This window comes from Vanessa atalanta, chromosome 23, assembly GCF_905147765.1.
Source record: "Vanessa atalanta chromosome 23, ilVanAtal1.2, whole genome shotgun sequence".
NCBI lineage: Eukaryota > Metazoa > Arthropoda > Insecta > Lepidoptera > Nymphalidae > Vanessa > Vanessa atalanta.
Genome location: NC_061893.1, coordinates 7,066,949 through 7,082,866, shown reverse-complemented (window position 1 = coordinate 7,082,866; position 15,918 = coordinate 7,066,949). Strand labels below are relative to the sequence as shown.

The following is a 15,918-nucleotide window of genomic DNA, read 5'->3' as shown; positions in this document are numbered from 1 at the left end:
ATACATAGAGCCGTCTCAAACTATGCTGGGGCCTTTGGGCATCCACGAATTTTCCTTTTGCTATATCTTTTTTGGTTTAATTTGGTAAATTGTTGGTTCTGCGGGGCCCTCTCAGAATGGGGGCCTGGGCAAGTGCCCCATGTGTCCTATGGTAATGACCATACATATATGTATGTAATATTACCAACAATGAATCGTTTATTGTCCAAGTATTATTATAAATTTATGGCATTAATTTTTTTAACAGTTTGAGAGATATAGAAGATTATTATTATAGTGCATATAATCTTTAATATAAGAATATCTAAAATTAAATGCATGGATTAGGTATCGGAGATAGGATGCAAGATAAAGCTATCAAGATAATGTTTCCATTGTCTGGTTTCAATAAAAACAAAATGATGACAAGATTAAAATATTACTTAATCAGAGAAGTCCGAGTCGCATTCTAAGTTCAAAACGAATGTTTAGAAAACCCGTACGACTTGTAAAATAAATAAATGCCTTTTTATTCTTGGTGTATTGTAAGCCGGTTTAATAAAAATATTTTGCCCAAATGTGAACATACCTTTAGTGAAAGTTAAACCACCTTGTGATAATCATGGTTTTGCCATTCGTATTGCGTGTTCTCTGTGAATGACATTGTGGCTGATGAAGTGACGATCGCGGCGTCTTGATCGCGAGTATTTTATTTAAAAATAAACAAGTGGAACATAATGATGTGATTTAAAGTTTTAAAAATAGAATTGCAGTTCAAATTATGAATAATACGTGAAATAAGTGAATTTAAAATTTATTTTTATTGGATGAAATAATATAGTCTGTGTTAAGTGTTATAAAGTAATTTAAAATGAAGCTCAATATTTCACCATCGTTAATTAGGCAGTATGCTGTGGTTGTAATAGGTATTACACTTTTTGTTTATTTAAAAAAAATAATAATATAGGTAGTAAATGTTTTTCTAAAGGATTTAATTAAAAAAAAAAACTGCCACAAGTTTTATTTTATAATTAAAAAAAATATTATGAAAAGAGAGATAACATTATGAATTTCTTAATATAGTATACCATACGTTTGTTATAGTAATCTGCTATCTTAAATTATCTCGTTGGTCTAATAGTTGGCTCATCCTGATATGAAACCCATGATCGGGCCGATAAAATAATATCTCAGAAGGTAGCACGGATTAAAACATTTGATCTGCGACTAAACTATCAAAGTCATGTCAAAAAACAAAAAAGGGGATTAATTTTGGTTTTTAATTTGGATTTATGTTTTTTTTTTTTTGTAAGCAGTCACAGTTCCCTGATATACGTCACATTATAGTTGCCAATTCTAAAATTACTCCCAAATACGTGGGAAAAAATCTTGCTGTGAGCATATCTCACAGCAAGATTTTTTCCTTTTTTTCAACTTGTCAATCGAATTCTGTCAGATTATGTTTATTTTGATGATCTTTTAATTTTCCACAGTTTTTAGTATTATTTTTATTTGTTATTTTATCATCGCTGTCAGACAGAAATAATTTATGTTTGGTTGTCTTGCTTCCAATATTATGAATATTGATATATTTTTGTAACATATAAACTCAAACAAAAAACCTAGTTTGTACGAAGAACTTTGAATTTTTAAAAAAGTCTAAGTTTTAGTTTAGTTTAACCGAAGATGCTATGCTATGTTTGGTAGTTACTTCTCCTTTCAGTTTTGAGAGTATTTGTAAAATTTAATTTATTCCCTCCAACTAACTTGTTTAGTCAACGACATTTTGTTATTTAGATAAGTATTTGAAGGTCTATATATATTTTTTTACAACCGTAATGAAGTTTTATAATAGAATGACGTAAGTACGTAGGTACATCCCGATGTGTGTTCGGAAGAGAATAAGATCCGACCTTGACCACTCGGATAGTTTCAATTGCGAATATTAGATTATTTAGTTTATTTAGACTATTATTTGGTATTAGGTACAATAACAAGAAAAGAAATAGCCTTAATAAACTACCTTAATAAAATTATAATAAGCATATTTTTTTGTTGGAGTCGGTTGTGGTTTTGAATAGATTTTTATTTCGGATATTACACAAGAATTTGAAAAAAATAACAATAATAAAATAATGCGTTGAATGAGTAGCTGTTTTAAGACGAACACGAAATTTATATTCCCATATACATATTTGTATTCTGATGTAAGCAACTTATGTCTTTTTGAGAATAAATTTATGTAAACCTAAACCTGAATTTGATAAACCTATCTAAGGTTATTATATTGATATATTGATCGGCAATTGTCACCCGCGGTTACGCTAACGTTTTATTGGTCGGTCGTTAGGTTTTAATCATAAAATTGTCTATGTCCTTCCTTGGAGTTCATTAATACTTTATACTAAATTTCATTAAATTGGACCCAGTGGCGACAGACATACAGTTATTTTCGCATTTATAATATTAGTATAGGAAATATTGTCTTTCTGTTTGCCGATACCTGAATTATTGTAACAAATATACATGAGATAAATTCCATAGCTAGTGACGAATTTACAGCGGATGTGGATAGTGGGACAATGGTTACAATTGAATTATTCCATTGTGTGGTGATGATACGGTTCTCAGTGGAGACCAATCTCGTCAAGTACTAGATGTGCTCTGATTTTATGTATTATAATTTTTCCACGGACGTGCCGTCTGATTTTGTTATATCATAGAATTTTTATATAAAATTATGCAGCGGTCGTTTCGTTCGTGATGGTACGATGAACACCAGTGTCGTAATGTCTCATTTATTACAAATTCCCTAATTTTATAAATAATGATTAGGATACGGGACCGTGTTACCCAAGCCCATTAGAGTTCAAACCCGAGCAAGCACCGCCAAGACTGAGCACTCGAGCAGAAAAATCAGAAACACAGGAGTTTTCATGCGCTTAGTTTGTATTTAAATGTAATGAAAATAAAATAAACTATTATAAACAATGTGTTCTATTCACTAAGCTATCTCAATCAATATTTAACTATTGTGAACCAAAAACAACACTACTGTATTGATATTTGAGTAATAAGGATTACTCACTGAGTATTCCTTAAATTATTTCAGCGGATGCGCTACACTACGAGTATGTTATCGAGCATCAATTTACAAAACTAGAACTACTTCTAGTAGGCACTCACTTCGTATCTCATTCGTGAAATGTTACATATCAATTAACAGTTATACGCAATTTTGATGCGTGAATGCTTTAAATGTTCTTATTATAATAGTCAGTATTGCGTATCACTTTCTAACATTTCGCGATCCAGTTCTGCGGCTAGATTTTTTATGTAACAGTTAGGCGGACGGCCACCTGATGGTAAGTCATTATTATATGCGCTGTAAAAAATATCAACCATTCCATACAACAAACCAATGCGCCACTAACCTTGGAAGTTAAGATGTTTAGTGCCTGCAGTCACTCACCTGAAACCAGACACACAACAAAATTAAGCTAACCTAACCTACCCAGACCGGCTTCTTCAGTTTCGAGTTTATAACAGAACTCTATAGATATATTTAGCTAATAATGTCATGGCGTTTCTTTATAGCTGACCTTTAGTCGTTTTGAAATATTAACACTTGTAAGTATTTACTGTTGATAAATATATTTGTCCGCTTCCACATATTTGTTTATGGCGAAGCAATAAAGGTAGTTATAAGTTTAATTAACAGATTAAACATTCGTATAATTATTCGATTCAATAGAAACATAGCTTTTAAGATGTTGTATACAGATAAATTCATGTATAAGTACAATAAATTGCTATGTTCAAGGCACTGCATGATATTGCAAGAAGAAACGGAGGCTATGAGGGCTTTAAAGGACAAATCTTAAGGTCGATTCGTGTTTGATGTACTATTTATTTTTTTATTATATAATACAAATTCATAAAAATGATATATATTCGATATATAATTAATTAATAATTAAAAAAAAGAGTTTATAATTTGGTCGTTTTGTCTGTTGTTTCGCAATGTTTATCGCAAAATTTATTGTTTAGTATTCAGAAAACGAACTAACATGGCGGCGTAATGAGTGGGCGATGTAGGCCTCTCGGTTAAACTTTCGCGTTATAAAACTTAATTTACTTTGAGACCTGAGGTCTGTTCTTTGAAGGTCTCAAAGTTAGGGATAAAAAAAAACTATTTTGGATATGTTAATCTCAGTTTTGACGAGTTGATAATCTTAATAATATTGTAAGGTACTAGTAATACCAGATATTTCTTTCGTTAATAGACGTCACTCACGATTCCTAGGGCCCCACCCTATCCGATCCGTAGGCGTCCTAAGCACGTCCTACACGATCCCGTCGACAGACTCACTGCCGACAACTCTATATATACAGGTACACACAACACACACCGACCCCGCCGGCGGGGTCGAGGTCCCTCATTCTTACCGTCTCTTCGACGCCTAGGCGTGCGACGTTGAATGCACACGTCATTCCTCCCTCGAGTCGACGACGGCGTCCTAAGCTGAGGTTCGGCCTCACAGGAGGCGCCCTTAGGACGCGCGTATTCTGAGCCCTTAAGTGGGCTCTCAACACCAGGCTTGAGTAGTTTAGCTCGCCTATCCCACCCGGTGACGCTGTAGAGGCCATTAGGGCCAAGAGCACTTATCATTTCGAAAAAAAAAAAAAACTAGGGCCCCAGAATGGGCTAAGACCTTGTCCACATACGATTTGGTCTTGAGCTACGATAGCTTACTAAATATGCTGATCTTATGAACTCGTCAACTTTATATATTAGATAAAGTTGACGAGTTTATTTATTTATACGAATGCATTTATCACAGTATCCACATCGGGAACTCTTTACCTATTAAGGTATAACAATTATGATATGTTCTTCGATTATATTCAGATCCAATTTGGACAAATTCTCACAAAAACAAATTCTACTTTGCGATAGGATCCCGATTATATTTCGATCCAAATTCGACTGAACCGCAACTGTATTGTTGTGTTAGGAGAATAGTTAAACGGCTGAACAGAAACAGTTAGTGTTACGCGAGTCGAATTGACGCCCAGTTCGATTAAAAAATAAATTCTATTTATTAATGAATGTTATAGAATATTAATGATAACACGCAACGACTTTCAGGTGTAGAATATTCACGTTTTAAGTTTAAAAACGCATGGAACAGCTAGCAATAAATAATTATTATAATAAGTAATCTTCAATTACTGCGTTATCTATTTTATGTGCAATAATATGGTTTATATGTTTACGGTGTCTAAAGATTATTATCGTTTCTATGCTCAGAAGATAAGCCGCGAGTTATCTGTAACAATGCGTTGCATATATCTAATCTTCTATGACAACATTTTATTATAAATATAAATATTAAAACAAATAATAAGATTATGAAAAATGTTTTAGTCACTTTAAAACATAATCCTTTGGACATCATTATATTGAAATAGTTTAATCGGGACTAATTAATAAAGTAGCGAGAGGGCCGGATCTACCGCTTGCTTTTTTGGCCCAGGGCCCCGTGGATTCAAGGGGCCCCCAGCTAAGTCAAGTCAAAGTCAAAAATCCATAACTTTATTTAATTAAACAGATCGTATGGTTTGCAGCCCTGCGAGTCCTGCAATTAATCAAACCCATACAATTAATTTAAATCAAGTTTATGTTCAGATATGTCTTAGGTGGGCCCTTGAGTAGTAGTCCAGGGCCCCATAAACTTACGGTCCGGCCTTGAATTCTGTATACACTCGCGATCATGCCACGAAGAAATATTTGTAGGAGCTAAAAGAGAGCTAGGAAAACTTAGTGTTTATAATGAGACATAATGTTTAAATATATCGGTTAATAGCAACAAATACCGAATGGAGCAAAAATCAACCGAGCTTTGTTCGCACGACACCTCGTCTCACTTAATCGAGAGTGTGATTCAACCTTTTTTCATCGTAATGAATATTGCCGAGAAATAGGCAATGCATACACACTTGTGACACATATCGCTATGTGTGGTTTTTTAGACACTTGGTCAAGGAGCTCATTATCCTACCACATTTTTTTTTTTTCAGTGAATTTGGCTGTTTTGACAACTGGTATGAGTCTCGCCTGGCCGTCACCGGTTCTTGTGAAGTTAAGGAATGTCACTGAGACACCATTACCGGCACCTATCACAGAAGAAGAGGGCTCCTGGGTTGTTGCTGGTGGCTATTTATTCGCCATGATTAGTAAGGATTGAGTATTAGTTTTTTTCACTTTCCTGCTTCGAGCTCTTTTTATATATAAGATCTAAATATAGTCCCAGTCTGCAAATGCCCCACTTCTGGGCTTACCCCCCTCTCAGTTTGAGGGGAAGGTTTGGAGCTTATTTAATTGCAGAATTTCATTGAAATTAGATACACGCAGGTTTTCTTACGACGTTCCTTCACTACGAGCATGAAATGAGTTGTAAAAACAAATTAAGTACATGAAAATTCAGTGGTGCGTTCCTGAGGATGAATCCACAATCATCGGTTAAGTTGCACGTTCTAGCCAGCTGGCCATCTAGGCAACTTTCTTTATTTTATGCCCAGTCAGTGAAGGCTTTGTAGTTTAAGGTACACTACAATAGTTAGTTAGTTTATTTAAATAAAATTATATAAACAGCCGAAAATGAAAAAAAGAGCCGAGATGGCCCAGTGGTTAGAACGCGTGCATCTTAACCGATGATTGCGGGTTCAAACCAGGCAGGCATCACTGATTTTCATGTGCTTAATTTGTGTTTATAATTCATCTCATGCTCGGCGGTAAAGGAAAACATCGTGAGGAAACCTGTATGTGGCTAATTTCAACGAAATTCTGCCACATGTGTTTTCCACTAACCCGCATTGGAGCAGCGTGGTCGAATATGCTCCACACCTTCTCCTCAAAGGGAGAGAAGGCTTTAGCCTAGCAGTGGGAAATTTACAGGCTGTTAATGTAAAAACTGTAATATAATCATACCAACCAAACCTCTTTAATCAATTTTTAGCTAATATCTTCGGAGGAATGCTGCTAGATCTAATTGGTAGAAAGTACTGCCTCTTGCTGACATCGCTGTCCAAGCTCTGTATGGCCCTTCTTCTGATATTTGCTAATAAGCTGTGGATATTCATATTCAGCAGAGCTGTGATGGCCGTCATAGATTCATTTGTGTTTATTATTGTTCCTGTTTACGCATCAGAGATTGCATCTGTGAGTATGCTTATTTTTTGCTTTAATGCTTTGATTATACGGTTGGGGTAATAAATGATTCTCTCTGTATAAATCTAAATTAAGATACCAAGTTTGAACGAGTTACTAAGATTGTTACACATTGTTTTTAAATCTCAGATTATTATCTGGATAGGTTTTTGTACGATAGAAGAACTAAATCAAACGATACAATTCTAGTATCTTGATATGCGTGACAGGCGCGCTTGACACTCACCAAACGTCATACAATATTATTAAGTGTGTGTAACTTTTACTTTTTCTTGGGCTATAAAAGGGATTACTGAAAGACAATTGCATGTGGCGGAGATGAGAATGCTGAGAGGAATGTGTGGTGCTACGCAAATGGATAGAGTAAGAAATGAGTACGTAAGAGGAAGTTTGAAAGTGGCACCGGTAACCGAGAAGCTATCTGGAAACCGGCTATCTTGGTATGGGCATGTTATGCAGAGGAATGAGGACCATGTGATGTGGCTGGATATAGAGGTAGGGGACGATCCAAGAAACGATGGATGGATTGTGTGAAAGACGATATGGTTAAAAATAATGTTACTTGTGAGGTGACGACCGACAGAGAAGTATGGAAAATAGAAGACATGCTGCGCCGACCCCAAGTAAAATTGGGATAAGGGTAGGAGGATGATTATGATGATGTGTACTTAGTGACCAACTGTTGGCCACTATTTTTATCGACGCGTACTCAGCTTTGCAATCAATTTTGATATATAAATAATCAAAGGCTTAAAAAAAAATAGCTTAAATAAGTTATGATTTATTTTTCTAGAAAGACCACCGCGGCGCTTTGGGCACGTTTCTTCAAGTATTCTCGTCATTAGGAATCGTGATAACTTTATCAGTTGGACCTTTCCTGTCCTACATAAACTTCAGCATAGTGATGGCGTCAGTGATAGCGGTGACGACGATGCCTTTACTCTTCTTACCGGATACACCCTTTTATCTCTATTCTAAAGGTACTATTCAGCCATATCTCATTCAGAAATTAGTTAATTACGAAAATATATTTAGAGGTAAACATTCCAAACTCAAATTAAATTGGAACGATAACTTAGTCCAAGTCAATATGACTATGAACATGGTGAAAAAAAAACACTATTCGAATTTTTTTAAGACTCCCGTCATATATAAAGAAAACATTTAGAAACTGTAAAATTAAACAGTTGTAAACTTGCGAGTAATTGTGATGTTAAAATGATTTCACAATGACCAAAAAAAAACAATTTCATTGGGTTTTCATTTAAATATGTAAAATTATTTAATGTAGTCTAATGTAAGGTTTTAGTAAGCAATGTAAATAACTTTATTTATTGATAACGTTATAAAATTAAGTAGTGTATATATGTTTAACGATAACGATGAGAAAATGAAGTGGCGGGCTAGGCTCGCTGCATGCCTACTAAAAGTCATAGCGGTTGATGATTTCGTTTGTAGAAAACCCAAAATACCTATATATGAATGACTACGCAATATCTTACAGAACAGAATTGAGCATTATCTATACATATAATAAAATTGGAGTGTCTGTTTGTAATATTAAAATAATCGCTTTTTACTAAATGCAAATGTATGTACACACAGTACATATACCACTATAACGGTTTTTTTTTAATTTTTGTCTGTAGGTATGTCTGTTTGTAAATATGTATTTGTCAATATTAATAATTCTTTACATCACTAATGCGCCACCAATCTTGGGTACTAAGATTTTATGTTCCTTGTACCTGTAGTTACACTGGCTCACTGACCTTTAAAACCGGAACCCAACAATACTGAGTACTGTTGTTTGGCGGTAGAATATCTGATGAGTGTGTGGAACCTACCTAATAAAATCCTTAATTACCTCCTTTTTTAAATCAATTAAAAAACGAGTAGAAGTATGACATTACTTTTACAGGCTGTTACATTTTCAGGTCGCACAGGAGAAGCAATTAAAGTTCTAACTCAATTAAGAGGAACAGAATTACTCGCAAACCAAGAAATAGAAGAATATGAAATATCTAAGAAAAATGAAAACAAAGTTGATAAGATTGCTTTATTAAAAAATCGGATGTTCTTAAAATCTATTTCTCTAGGATTTTTGTTAGTTGGTGGAGCACAGCTGGTAGGGTTCAATGCTGTGTCATTTTATCTGCAAACAGTTTTAGAATCTACGAAAACTAGCGTAAAGCCTGAAATCGCGTCTGTTATTATTGGCGTGATTCAAGTGTTGGCGAGTTTCTGCACAACGTTAATTATGAGTAAATTCGGTAGGAGGACTATCTTAATGACGTCTCTATCTGGAATGTTCCTTGGCATGGTAAGTAAGTTATGTTAAACGGTAATTACATAATCATCACTCTAAATTATAATTGAATAAACACACAGATAAAACATAATAAAGTAACTTTTCCAAGGATAGTTAGGCGGACCTTACGGTAAGTGGTCACGCAGACATTAGCTTTGTAAGAAATATTGACAACGTCAATGCGTCATCAGTCTTGGGAGCTAAGATGTTACGAGTATATCTCTCGTGCCTGTAGTTAAACTGGTTAACTAATCATTCAATGCGAAATACAAAAAGTATTTCTTTTTGTCAATATAAAATAATATAATGAGTGGGCTGTACCTACACAGACAGGCACAAAGTCAAACCACCAAGAACTTTTCGCTAACAGCAAATATTAATAGCTCTTGAATTGTCCGTAATAAATTTACGAAACTACTATTACGTTCATTCATTTGAATTTTACTTTTTGGACCTGGTTTTTCAATGTTCTCTTAAATAAAATAATCTTAAGTGCATTAATTTGGTTTTGATGGTTATATATTTTTCAGCTAGGACTTGGAACCTTCTTCAAAATAAGTGGAACCGAGGGCTATGTGATAACCGGCTTTATGAACTATTTACCAATTATATCTCTGATAATTGTGATATTCTGCTACTGCGCCGGTGAGTAAACATTTTGTTTAAATTTAACTCTAGAGTCATTAAACCAATGAAAGACGGAATCAATTAATCCAACCATTTGGTGGGAGATTTTTTTATTACGATACCTTTTGAATAAATTTCTATATCCATCTCTTACTTTTAAAAATTTGGATGAGAAGCTATGACCATTTGGCAATTGATGTCATACTAAAAATTTGACTTGCTTCAAATATTATTTTAGCGTCTGATATTTTTAATTGAAGCGTTTTTTTTTAACAGGAATCGGTTCGCTGTTGTGGCTGGTAATAGCAGAAATTTTCGAGGGTCCGAGTCGGGCCTTGGGTGTCTCCATCAGTATAACATCATCATCATTATTCATATTTATAACAACCAAGTATTTTGCACAAATGACTTTAGCCGTTGGACCAGCACCAACGTATTGGTTCTTTAGTGCTATGTGTGTGTTAGTGGGAATCCTAATAGCTATTTTCTTACCTGAAACTAAAGGCAAGACGTTTAGTGAAATTCAAGAGGCTTTAGGGGGGAAGACAGAGAAAACTAAAATAGCAGATAACAACGTAAAGGAACGAATATGAATTTTGTAAGTAAGCTGTGTCGATTTCTTCAGAAAAGTGATTTTTAAATTTAGGATTGCTTACAATGGTGATATTATCTACAAGGCGTGATTCAAAAGCGTCCTTATTAAAACATTTCTTTCGTTGTGAAGTCGTACATAATTCATCAGTTGTCTCCAGTTTGATTTATAACAGGTATTGATAAAAGTTAGATTACGAGTAGATTTTTGATGAAACGTATTTGGTATTCTAAATTAAAGTGCACATGGTGTATTTGAATGTAAGCCTCGTAATCACTAGGAGACAATCGCCCTGGGACTCGGTCGCTCATTTTCGCCAGAAATCGCATATCACACCGGGTAATGCGACGGATACGCGACTTGTCGTGACATCATATCAGTTGAGAGACAAAAGTATCAGAGAAAAGACGTCTGTTAAGAAATTGTTGCTTTAAGGAACTGGATGAATTCGATGAACGTTCCAATGACTGTTTATGCGTAACCGGCAATAACTGTGGAATAAAAATAAGCAATACGATTTATAGGACATACATTTCTGAAACATTATGGAAAATATATTGCAAAAATAATCATAGCGTAATATAGCAGACATCAAAAGCAGACAGGAAGTCAGTCAATATCGCCCAACGTCGCCTGACATGTCGAGCGGCACGTGTCGCGGGACATTTATCCGATAGTGAATACGAGGCTTTAGAAGCATTCGATCTTCAAAAAGCATCGAATAGATTAAATACAATGACAAGACTAGACCAGTTTCCATAACTGATGATAGAACTAAGGGGTACGGAAAGTGAGACATTAAATAAAATTAATGCGTTTTTGTTATTGTAAACACTTTTACTGGTAAGTCTAAATCAAACACATATGTATATAGTTCGTTTCGTCATACAGATTATACACGCACACATATGCAACAAGATCCAACAACAGGTGACAGGACAAAGTGGTACGAAAAGTGAGACATTAGAATAAAATGATGCGTTTTTGTTATTGTAAACGCTTTTACTGGTAAGGCTAAATCAAACACACGTGTAGTTCGTTTTGCCATACAGGAGATACACGCACACATGTACAACGAACTCTGAGCACCGGCGACGGGACGGAGTGGTACGAAGCGTGTCACCTTCAATGAAATATATACGTAGATACGTTGATGTTCCTGCAATCTAAATTAATAACTAAACGAATTATCATATTTTTTATGCACACAGGTGTTTAAATTCGTTGATTTCGATATTGTTTACCTATACGGTGCTCCTCGAAATGCCATTACCATACAATGTAATATAATTTGACAACTACGTTTAATAAAAACAGTGTAAGATAAGAAAAACTTATATGACTTTTATTTGTTGTTAAAAATCACGTTATATAAGAAATCAAAATGTATATAAATTATTTATTAAAATATGTCTTAATAATCTCAATTGATTCTTGTTTAAATTCCGTTCTATATATATTTGTAAGGTTAATCAAACTTTACAACGAAATAACATAATATTACTACAATCATATATTGGACTATGTTGTAAAAATATATTATAATCGTATGAAATATTCATTGTAATGTTAATAAAAAAATGTTGTTATTATTATTATTTTTTAATTGGAAAAAAAATTGTAAACAGTTTATAAAAGTGTTCTGCGTGTCCTGTCTGTTTGTCTGCTTATGTGATTGAAACAATTAAAGGATATTGTCAAATCAAAGTCTTATATGTTTATATACATAGTGTAGCATACACAGATCAACAATAACATATTAATTAGTATTCGATTTTATATGAACATATATTATCTGTGTATTTATGTAAATGTCATCTCGAGTGACATAAATCGCGAAGCGCGGGAAAGGATATGGACAAGTTGGCGCGCAGTGAAGACGATGTGCGTGCACATAGAGCATATAGATAGAGATATTTAATATAAAATATATTAATATTATTTGCAACTAAAATAAAAAATAAAACAAATTGTACAAAGAGCATCTTTATTTTACAAAATGCACGTATAAAATACAATAAGTGTACTTACACTTGATAAAAATCACATTGCTTCGGATATTAAAACCTATAACTTAGAAACTACGCGTACTTAACCGTATTAATGCTATGATACCACATAAAGCTAACGTAAGCTATATACAGCTACCCGAGAGAGCTCGGAGCGGAGCTCGCTTAACCTAAACATCACCGAGAAGCGAAACTTGGTGCTCACGCCATCTAGTGGCCACTCGACCGAAACTAGCGAATCATCACAATCGTCAAAAGTAACTTCATAAACAGCTGGACTTCTAGAAAATATTTTTTAATAGACTTAATAAACTTATATGTACATTAGGTAGCAAATTAGAAATATATGTCACGATTTCTATGTACTTTTTAAATTGTTTTAGCAACGGTGGTCTTTAATTAAATAATTTTAGCTGTACATACATATAGTACAAGATTCTATGTCTTGAAGATATTTATAATTTGGAATTTGTGATGCGTTAAGCACAAGAATATTGAACCGTACCTAAGGGACTACGTTTTTCTATATTTTAACCTTATAAAGCATAATGTTAGAGTGCCGATGATCCACGCCACGGTGATGAGGAATCCGCTGTAAACGTCAGGGTTGGTGATAGAGGAACCCTTCTCCATTAGGTCTCGGAGGGACTTGGAAGGAAGGGTGAAGGGAAGGCCGAGTGAGAACAATCGGAGATAGTTCGGCATGCCTTCGAGAGGCCAGAGAATTCCTGTGGACAAACGCAATAAAAACTTTTTAGAATTCATAGTCTTACTAGTTGTTGGCCGCGGCTTCACTCGCGTTTTAGGAGTTGGTCGTCAGGTATTCAGTATTTACATAAAAAGTAGACTACGTCTTTTCTTGGAGTTCAAGTTTAAATTAGGTTTAGTGGTTTGGCCGTGAAAGAGCAACATACAGACAGTCAGAGTTATTTTCGTATTTATAATATTAATAAAGATTGTTTTTGGTAGCGTAGTTTTTTGTAGTGGAATAAAAACAAGTATGTCAAAAAGAATAAATTCGCCTTTTGACATAAATACAAATGTATCATAGTTAACAGTCTCCTGGGAATATGTTAGGATTTGACCTAGTCCAAAGACAATAGTGGTAACATTGTTAAAACGTTAAAAGGTCCTGAACTTATCCCAACGGCTTAGCATCATTTCATAAAATGCAATAACCTAATGACAAATTTTATTTAAATTAACAGTTTGTAAACGTTCTCCTTTGCCCTAAAGCCCTACAGGAAGTTACCCTACAATACGGGTTAGTAGATATGTATGTGGTAGAATTTTATTGAAATTAGACATATGTAGGTTTCCTCACGACGTTTACTTCACCGCCGAGAACGAGATGAATTACAATCACAAATTAAGCACATGAAAACTAATTGGTGCTTGTCTTGTCTGGGTTTGAACCCGCAATCATCGTTAATGCACGCGTTCGCCCTTCTATTGACTATAGATTGTGATCAAATCACTGATTTAAATACTTATTTAATAAATAAATAAAACCAACAATACGAGAGTGTCTCACCACAGAGCAGGATCATGGGGTAGAAGCTACCGGTGGCGATGAAGAAGGAGACGGTGTAGCTCGAGCAGAGCACGGAGAGCAGGAAGCCGTAGCACATCCCACCCAGACCCTGCAGGAACAGCAGCAAGCCGCACGCCCACAGCGACCCACGCGAGGGCAGCTGGTATCCCACGAACGCAATCAACATCATCTCGAACGTCTGTAATGAGATGACCGTAGTCATGAGACGAAAACTATTCCACGAAGGTTTCAAAAATCACATAACAGTAGATATATTTTTTTTTATCTGAGTATCTAAGAACGGGCAGCACTTCCATGAGTCCAAAGGTATATTACTTAAATACAAGTATATATAATACATCCTGCCTGGAAACAAGTATTAGTTCCACGTTTTCTTACTGTCCATATAACCTTGTGTTGAATAATATGGCGTATTTATTGTTTTTTTTTTAACAAACGATTTGAATTTATGAATGGGAAAAGTTAAAAATAACTGCGGAATTTTATTATAGAAACGGATACGTTGCCCCAAGAAGGATTTATTGGCTTTGCGGAGTCAGAAACTTGGCGTTATAAGTTCATCCGGACGCCTCGTGTACATATAATGATCATCAATGATTCTATCAATGTTACTGGGAAAATACATAGCACTGTTGCAAATATACTGTGACGCAGCAGTGAGTGCCCCTACTTTGGCAAGAACATCCCGAGGGGAGTGGCGAGCTGCTAACGGCGAGCTAACGGTACCTGCACGAGGATGACGCTGGCCTGCAGCAGGATGTGCACGTGCAGCATCTCGTGCGGCCGCACGCCCGCCACGGCGCTGCGCTCCCACACGCCCTCCAGCCGGTCCGAGATCATCAGCGTCGACGTCACGATGGCCGCCAGGAAGTAGATTATGCTGCGGGGTGCCCACTCTTATTCCTCCGTTCATTGGCAGCGCCAGCGACACGGTATACGCTCCGGTGCGGTGTGGTACACCGCTACCGGTGTTTACATAACTATCACTTGGCGGCGCATTGTAAGCCATCCTGTTTATTTATACGTGTTGGAAAGGAGTGTCGACTAGATTTTATAGCGCTCTAATGAAGGGTCGAGTCAAAAATATAAATATAACAAAAACAACAATAATCCTACTCTAGCTAAAAGATTATGATTGTTGGATATCGAAGTCAGGGTTGTTTATAAAATTATAAGTCCTCGTCTGAATTGTAACTGTGATCCTATACAATTAAACAGCATTTATTGAGTTAGTTGTTAAATGCGCTTACGTGACCATAACGCCGGGAGCCATGTACGCGACGATCTCGGAGTCCATTGTGCCGAAAACCGGCTCTTCGAACCTTACAGGAATCTGCAAAATAACAGACCAAACAAAATTAATTTAGGTAAATTTGGCTTCGACATGTTTATTTTGGACTATCTACCCGCCCCGGCTTCGCACGGGTCAATATATTTTACTGAATGCAAATTCAATTCAATATAGTTCTATTGACAAAGATCGAAGAACAAACATAAAATGAAAAAATCCTGTATTTTTTACAGCTAGGAAAGTTAATATTCTCTACTCTCTCTATTGTACATAAAAACTTTCCTCTTAAATCACTCAGTCTATTGATGAAAACCACAATA

General features: G+C 35.3%; 2 protein-coding genes across 3 annotated transcripts in view; one reads left to right on the top strand and one right to left on the bottom strand.

Moving 5' to 3' along the window:
- The first annotated feature begins 697 nt into the window (after positions 1-697).
- LOC125072943 (facilitated trehalose transporter Tret1-like) lies at positions 698-12,070 on the top strand. Of its 2 annotated transcripts, XM_047683579.1 has the most exons (8): positions 698-905; positions 6,064-6,219; positions 7,002-7,204; positions 8,007-8,193; positions 9,151-9,536; positions 10,055-10,169; positions 10,428-10,749; positions 11,635-12,070. In XM_047683579.1, exons 1-7 carry the CDS (start codon positions 851-853, stop codon positions 10,742-10,744), a joined length of 1,419 nt encoding a protein of 472 aa, XP_047539535.1. In that variant the 5' UTR covers positions 698-850; the 3' UTR covers positions 10,745-10,749; positions 11,635-12,070. The 2 variants fall into 2 exon arrangements, with proteins under 2 accessions (XP_047539535.1, XP_047539534.1); XM_047683578.1 differs by having other exon boundaries at positions 10,428-12,070.
- A 646-nt stretch (positions 12,071-12,716) lies between these two features.
- The window catches only part of LOC125072942 (ABC transporter G family member 23-like), a 66,046-nt gene continuing 62,844 nt past the window's right edge, over positions 12,717-15,918 (bottom strand). Inside the window, exons 13-16 of the mRNA XM_047683577.1 lie at positions 15,558-15,640; positions 15,034-15,187; positions 14,287-14,485; positions 12,717-13,480 (exon numbers count right to left, since the gene is read on the bottom strand). Coding sequence (XP_047539533.1) covers positions 13,266-13,480; positions 14,287-14,485; positions 15,034-15,187; positions 15,558-15,640 — 651 coding nt within the window. The 3' untranslated portion in view covers positions 12,717-13,265. The remainder of the gene's footprint in view (positions 13,481-14,286; positions 14,486-15,033; positions 15,188-15,557; positions 15,641-15,918) is intronic.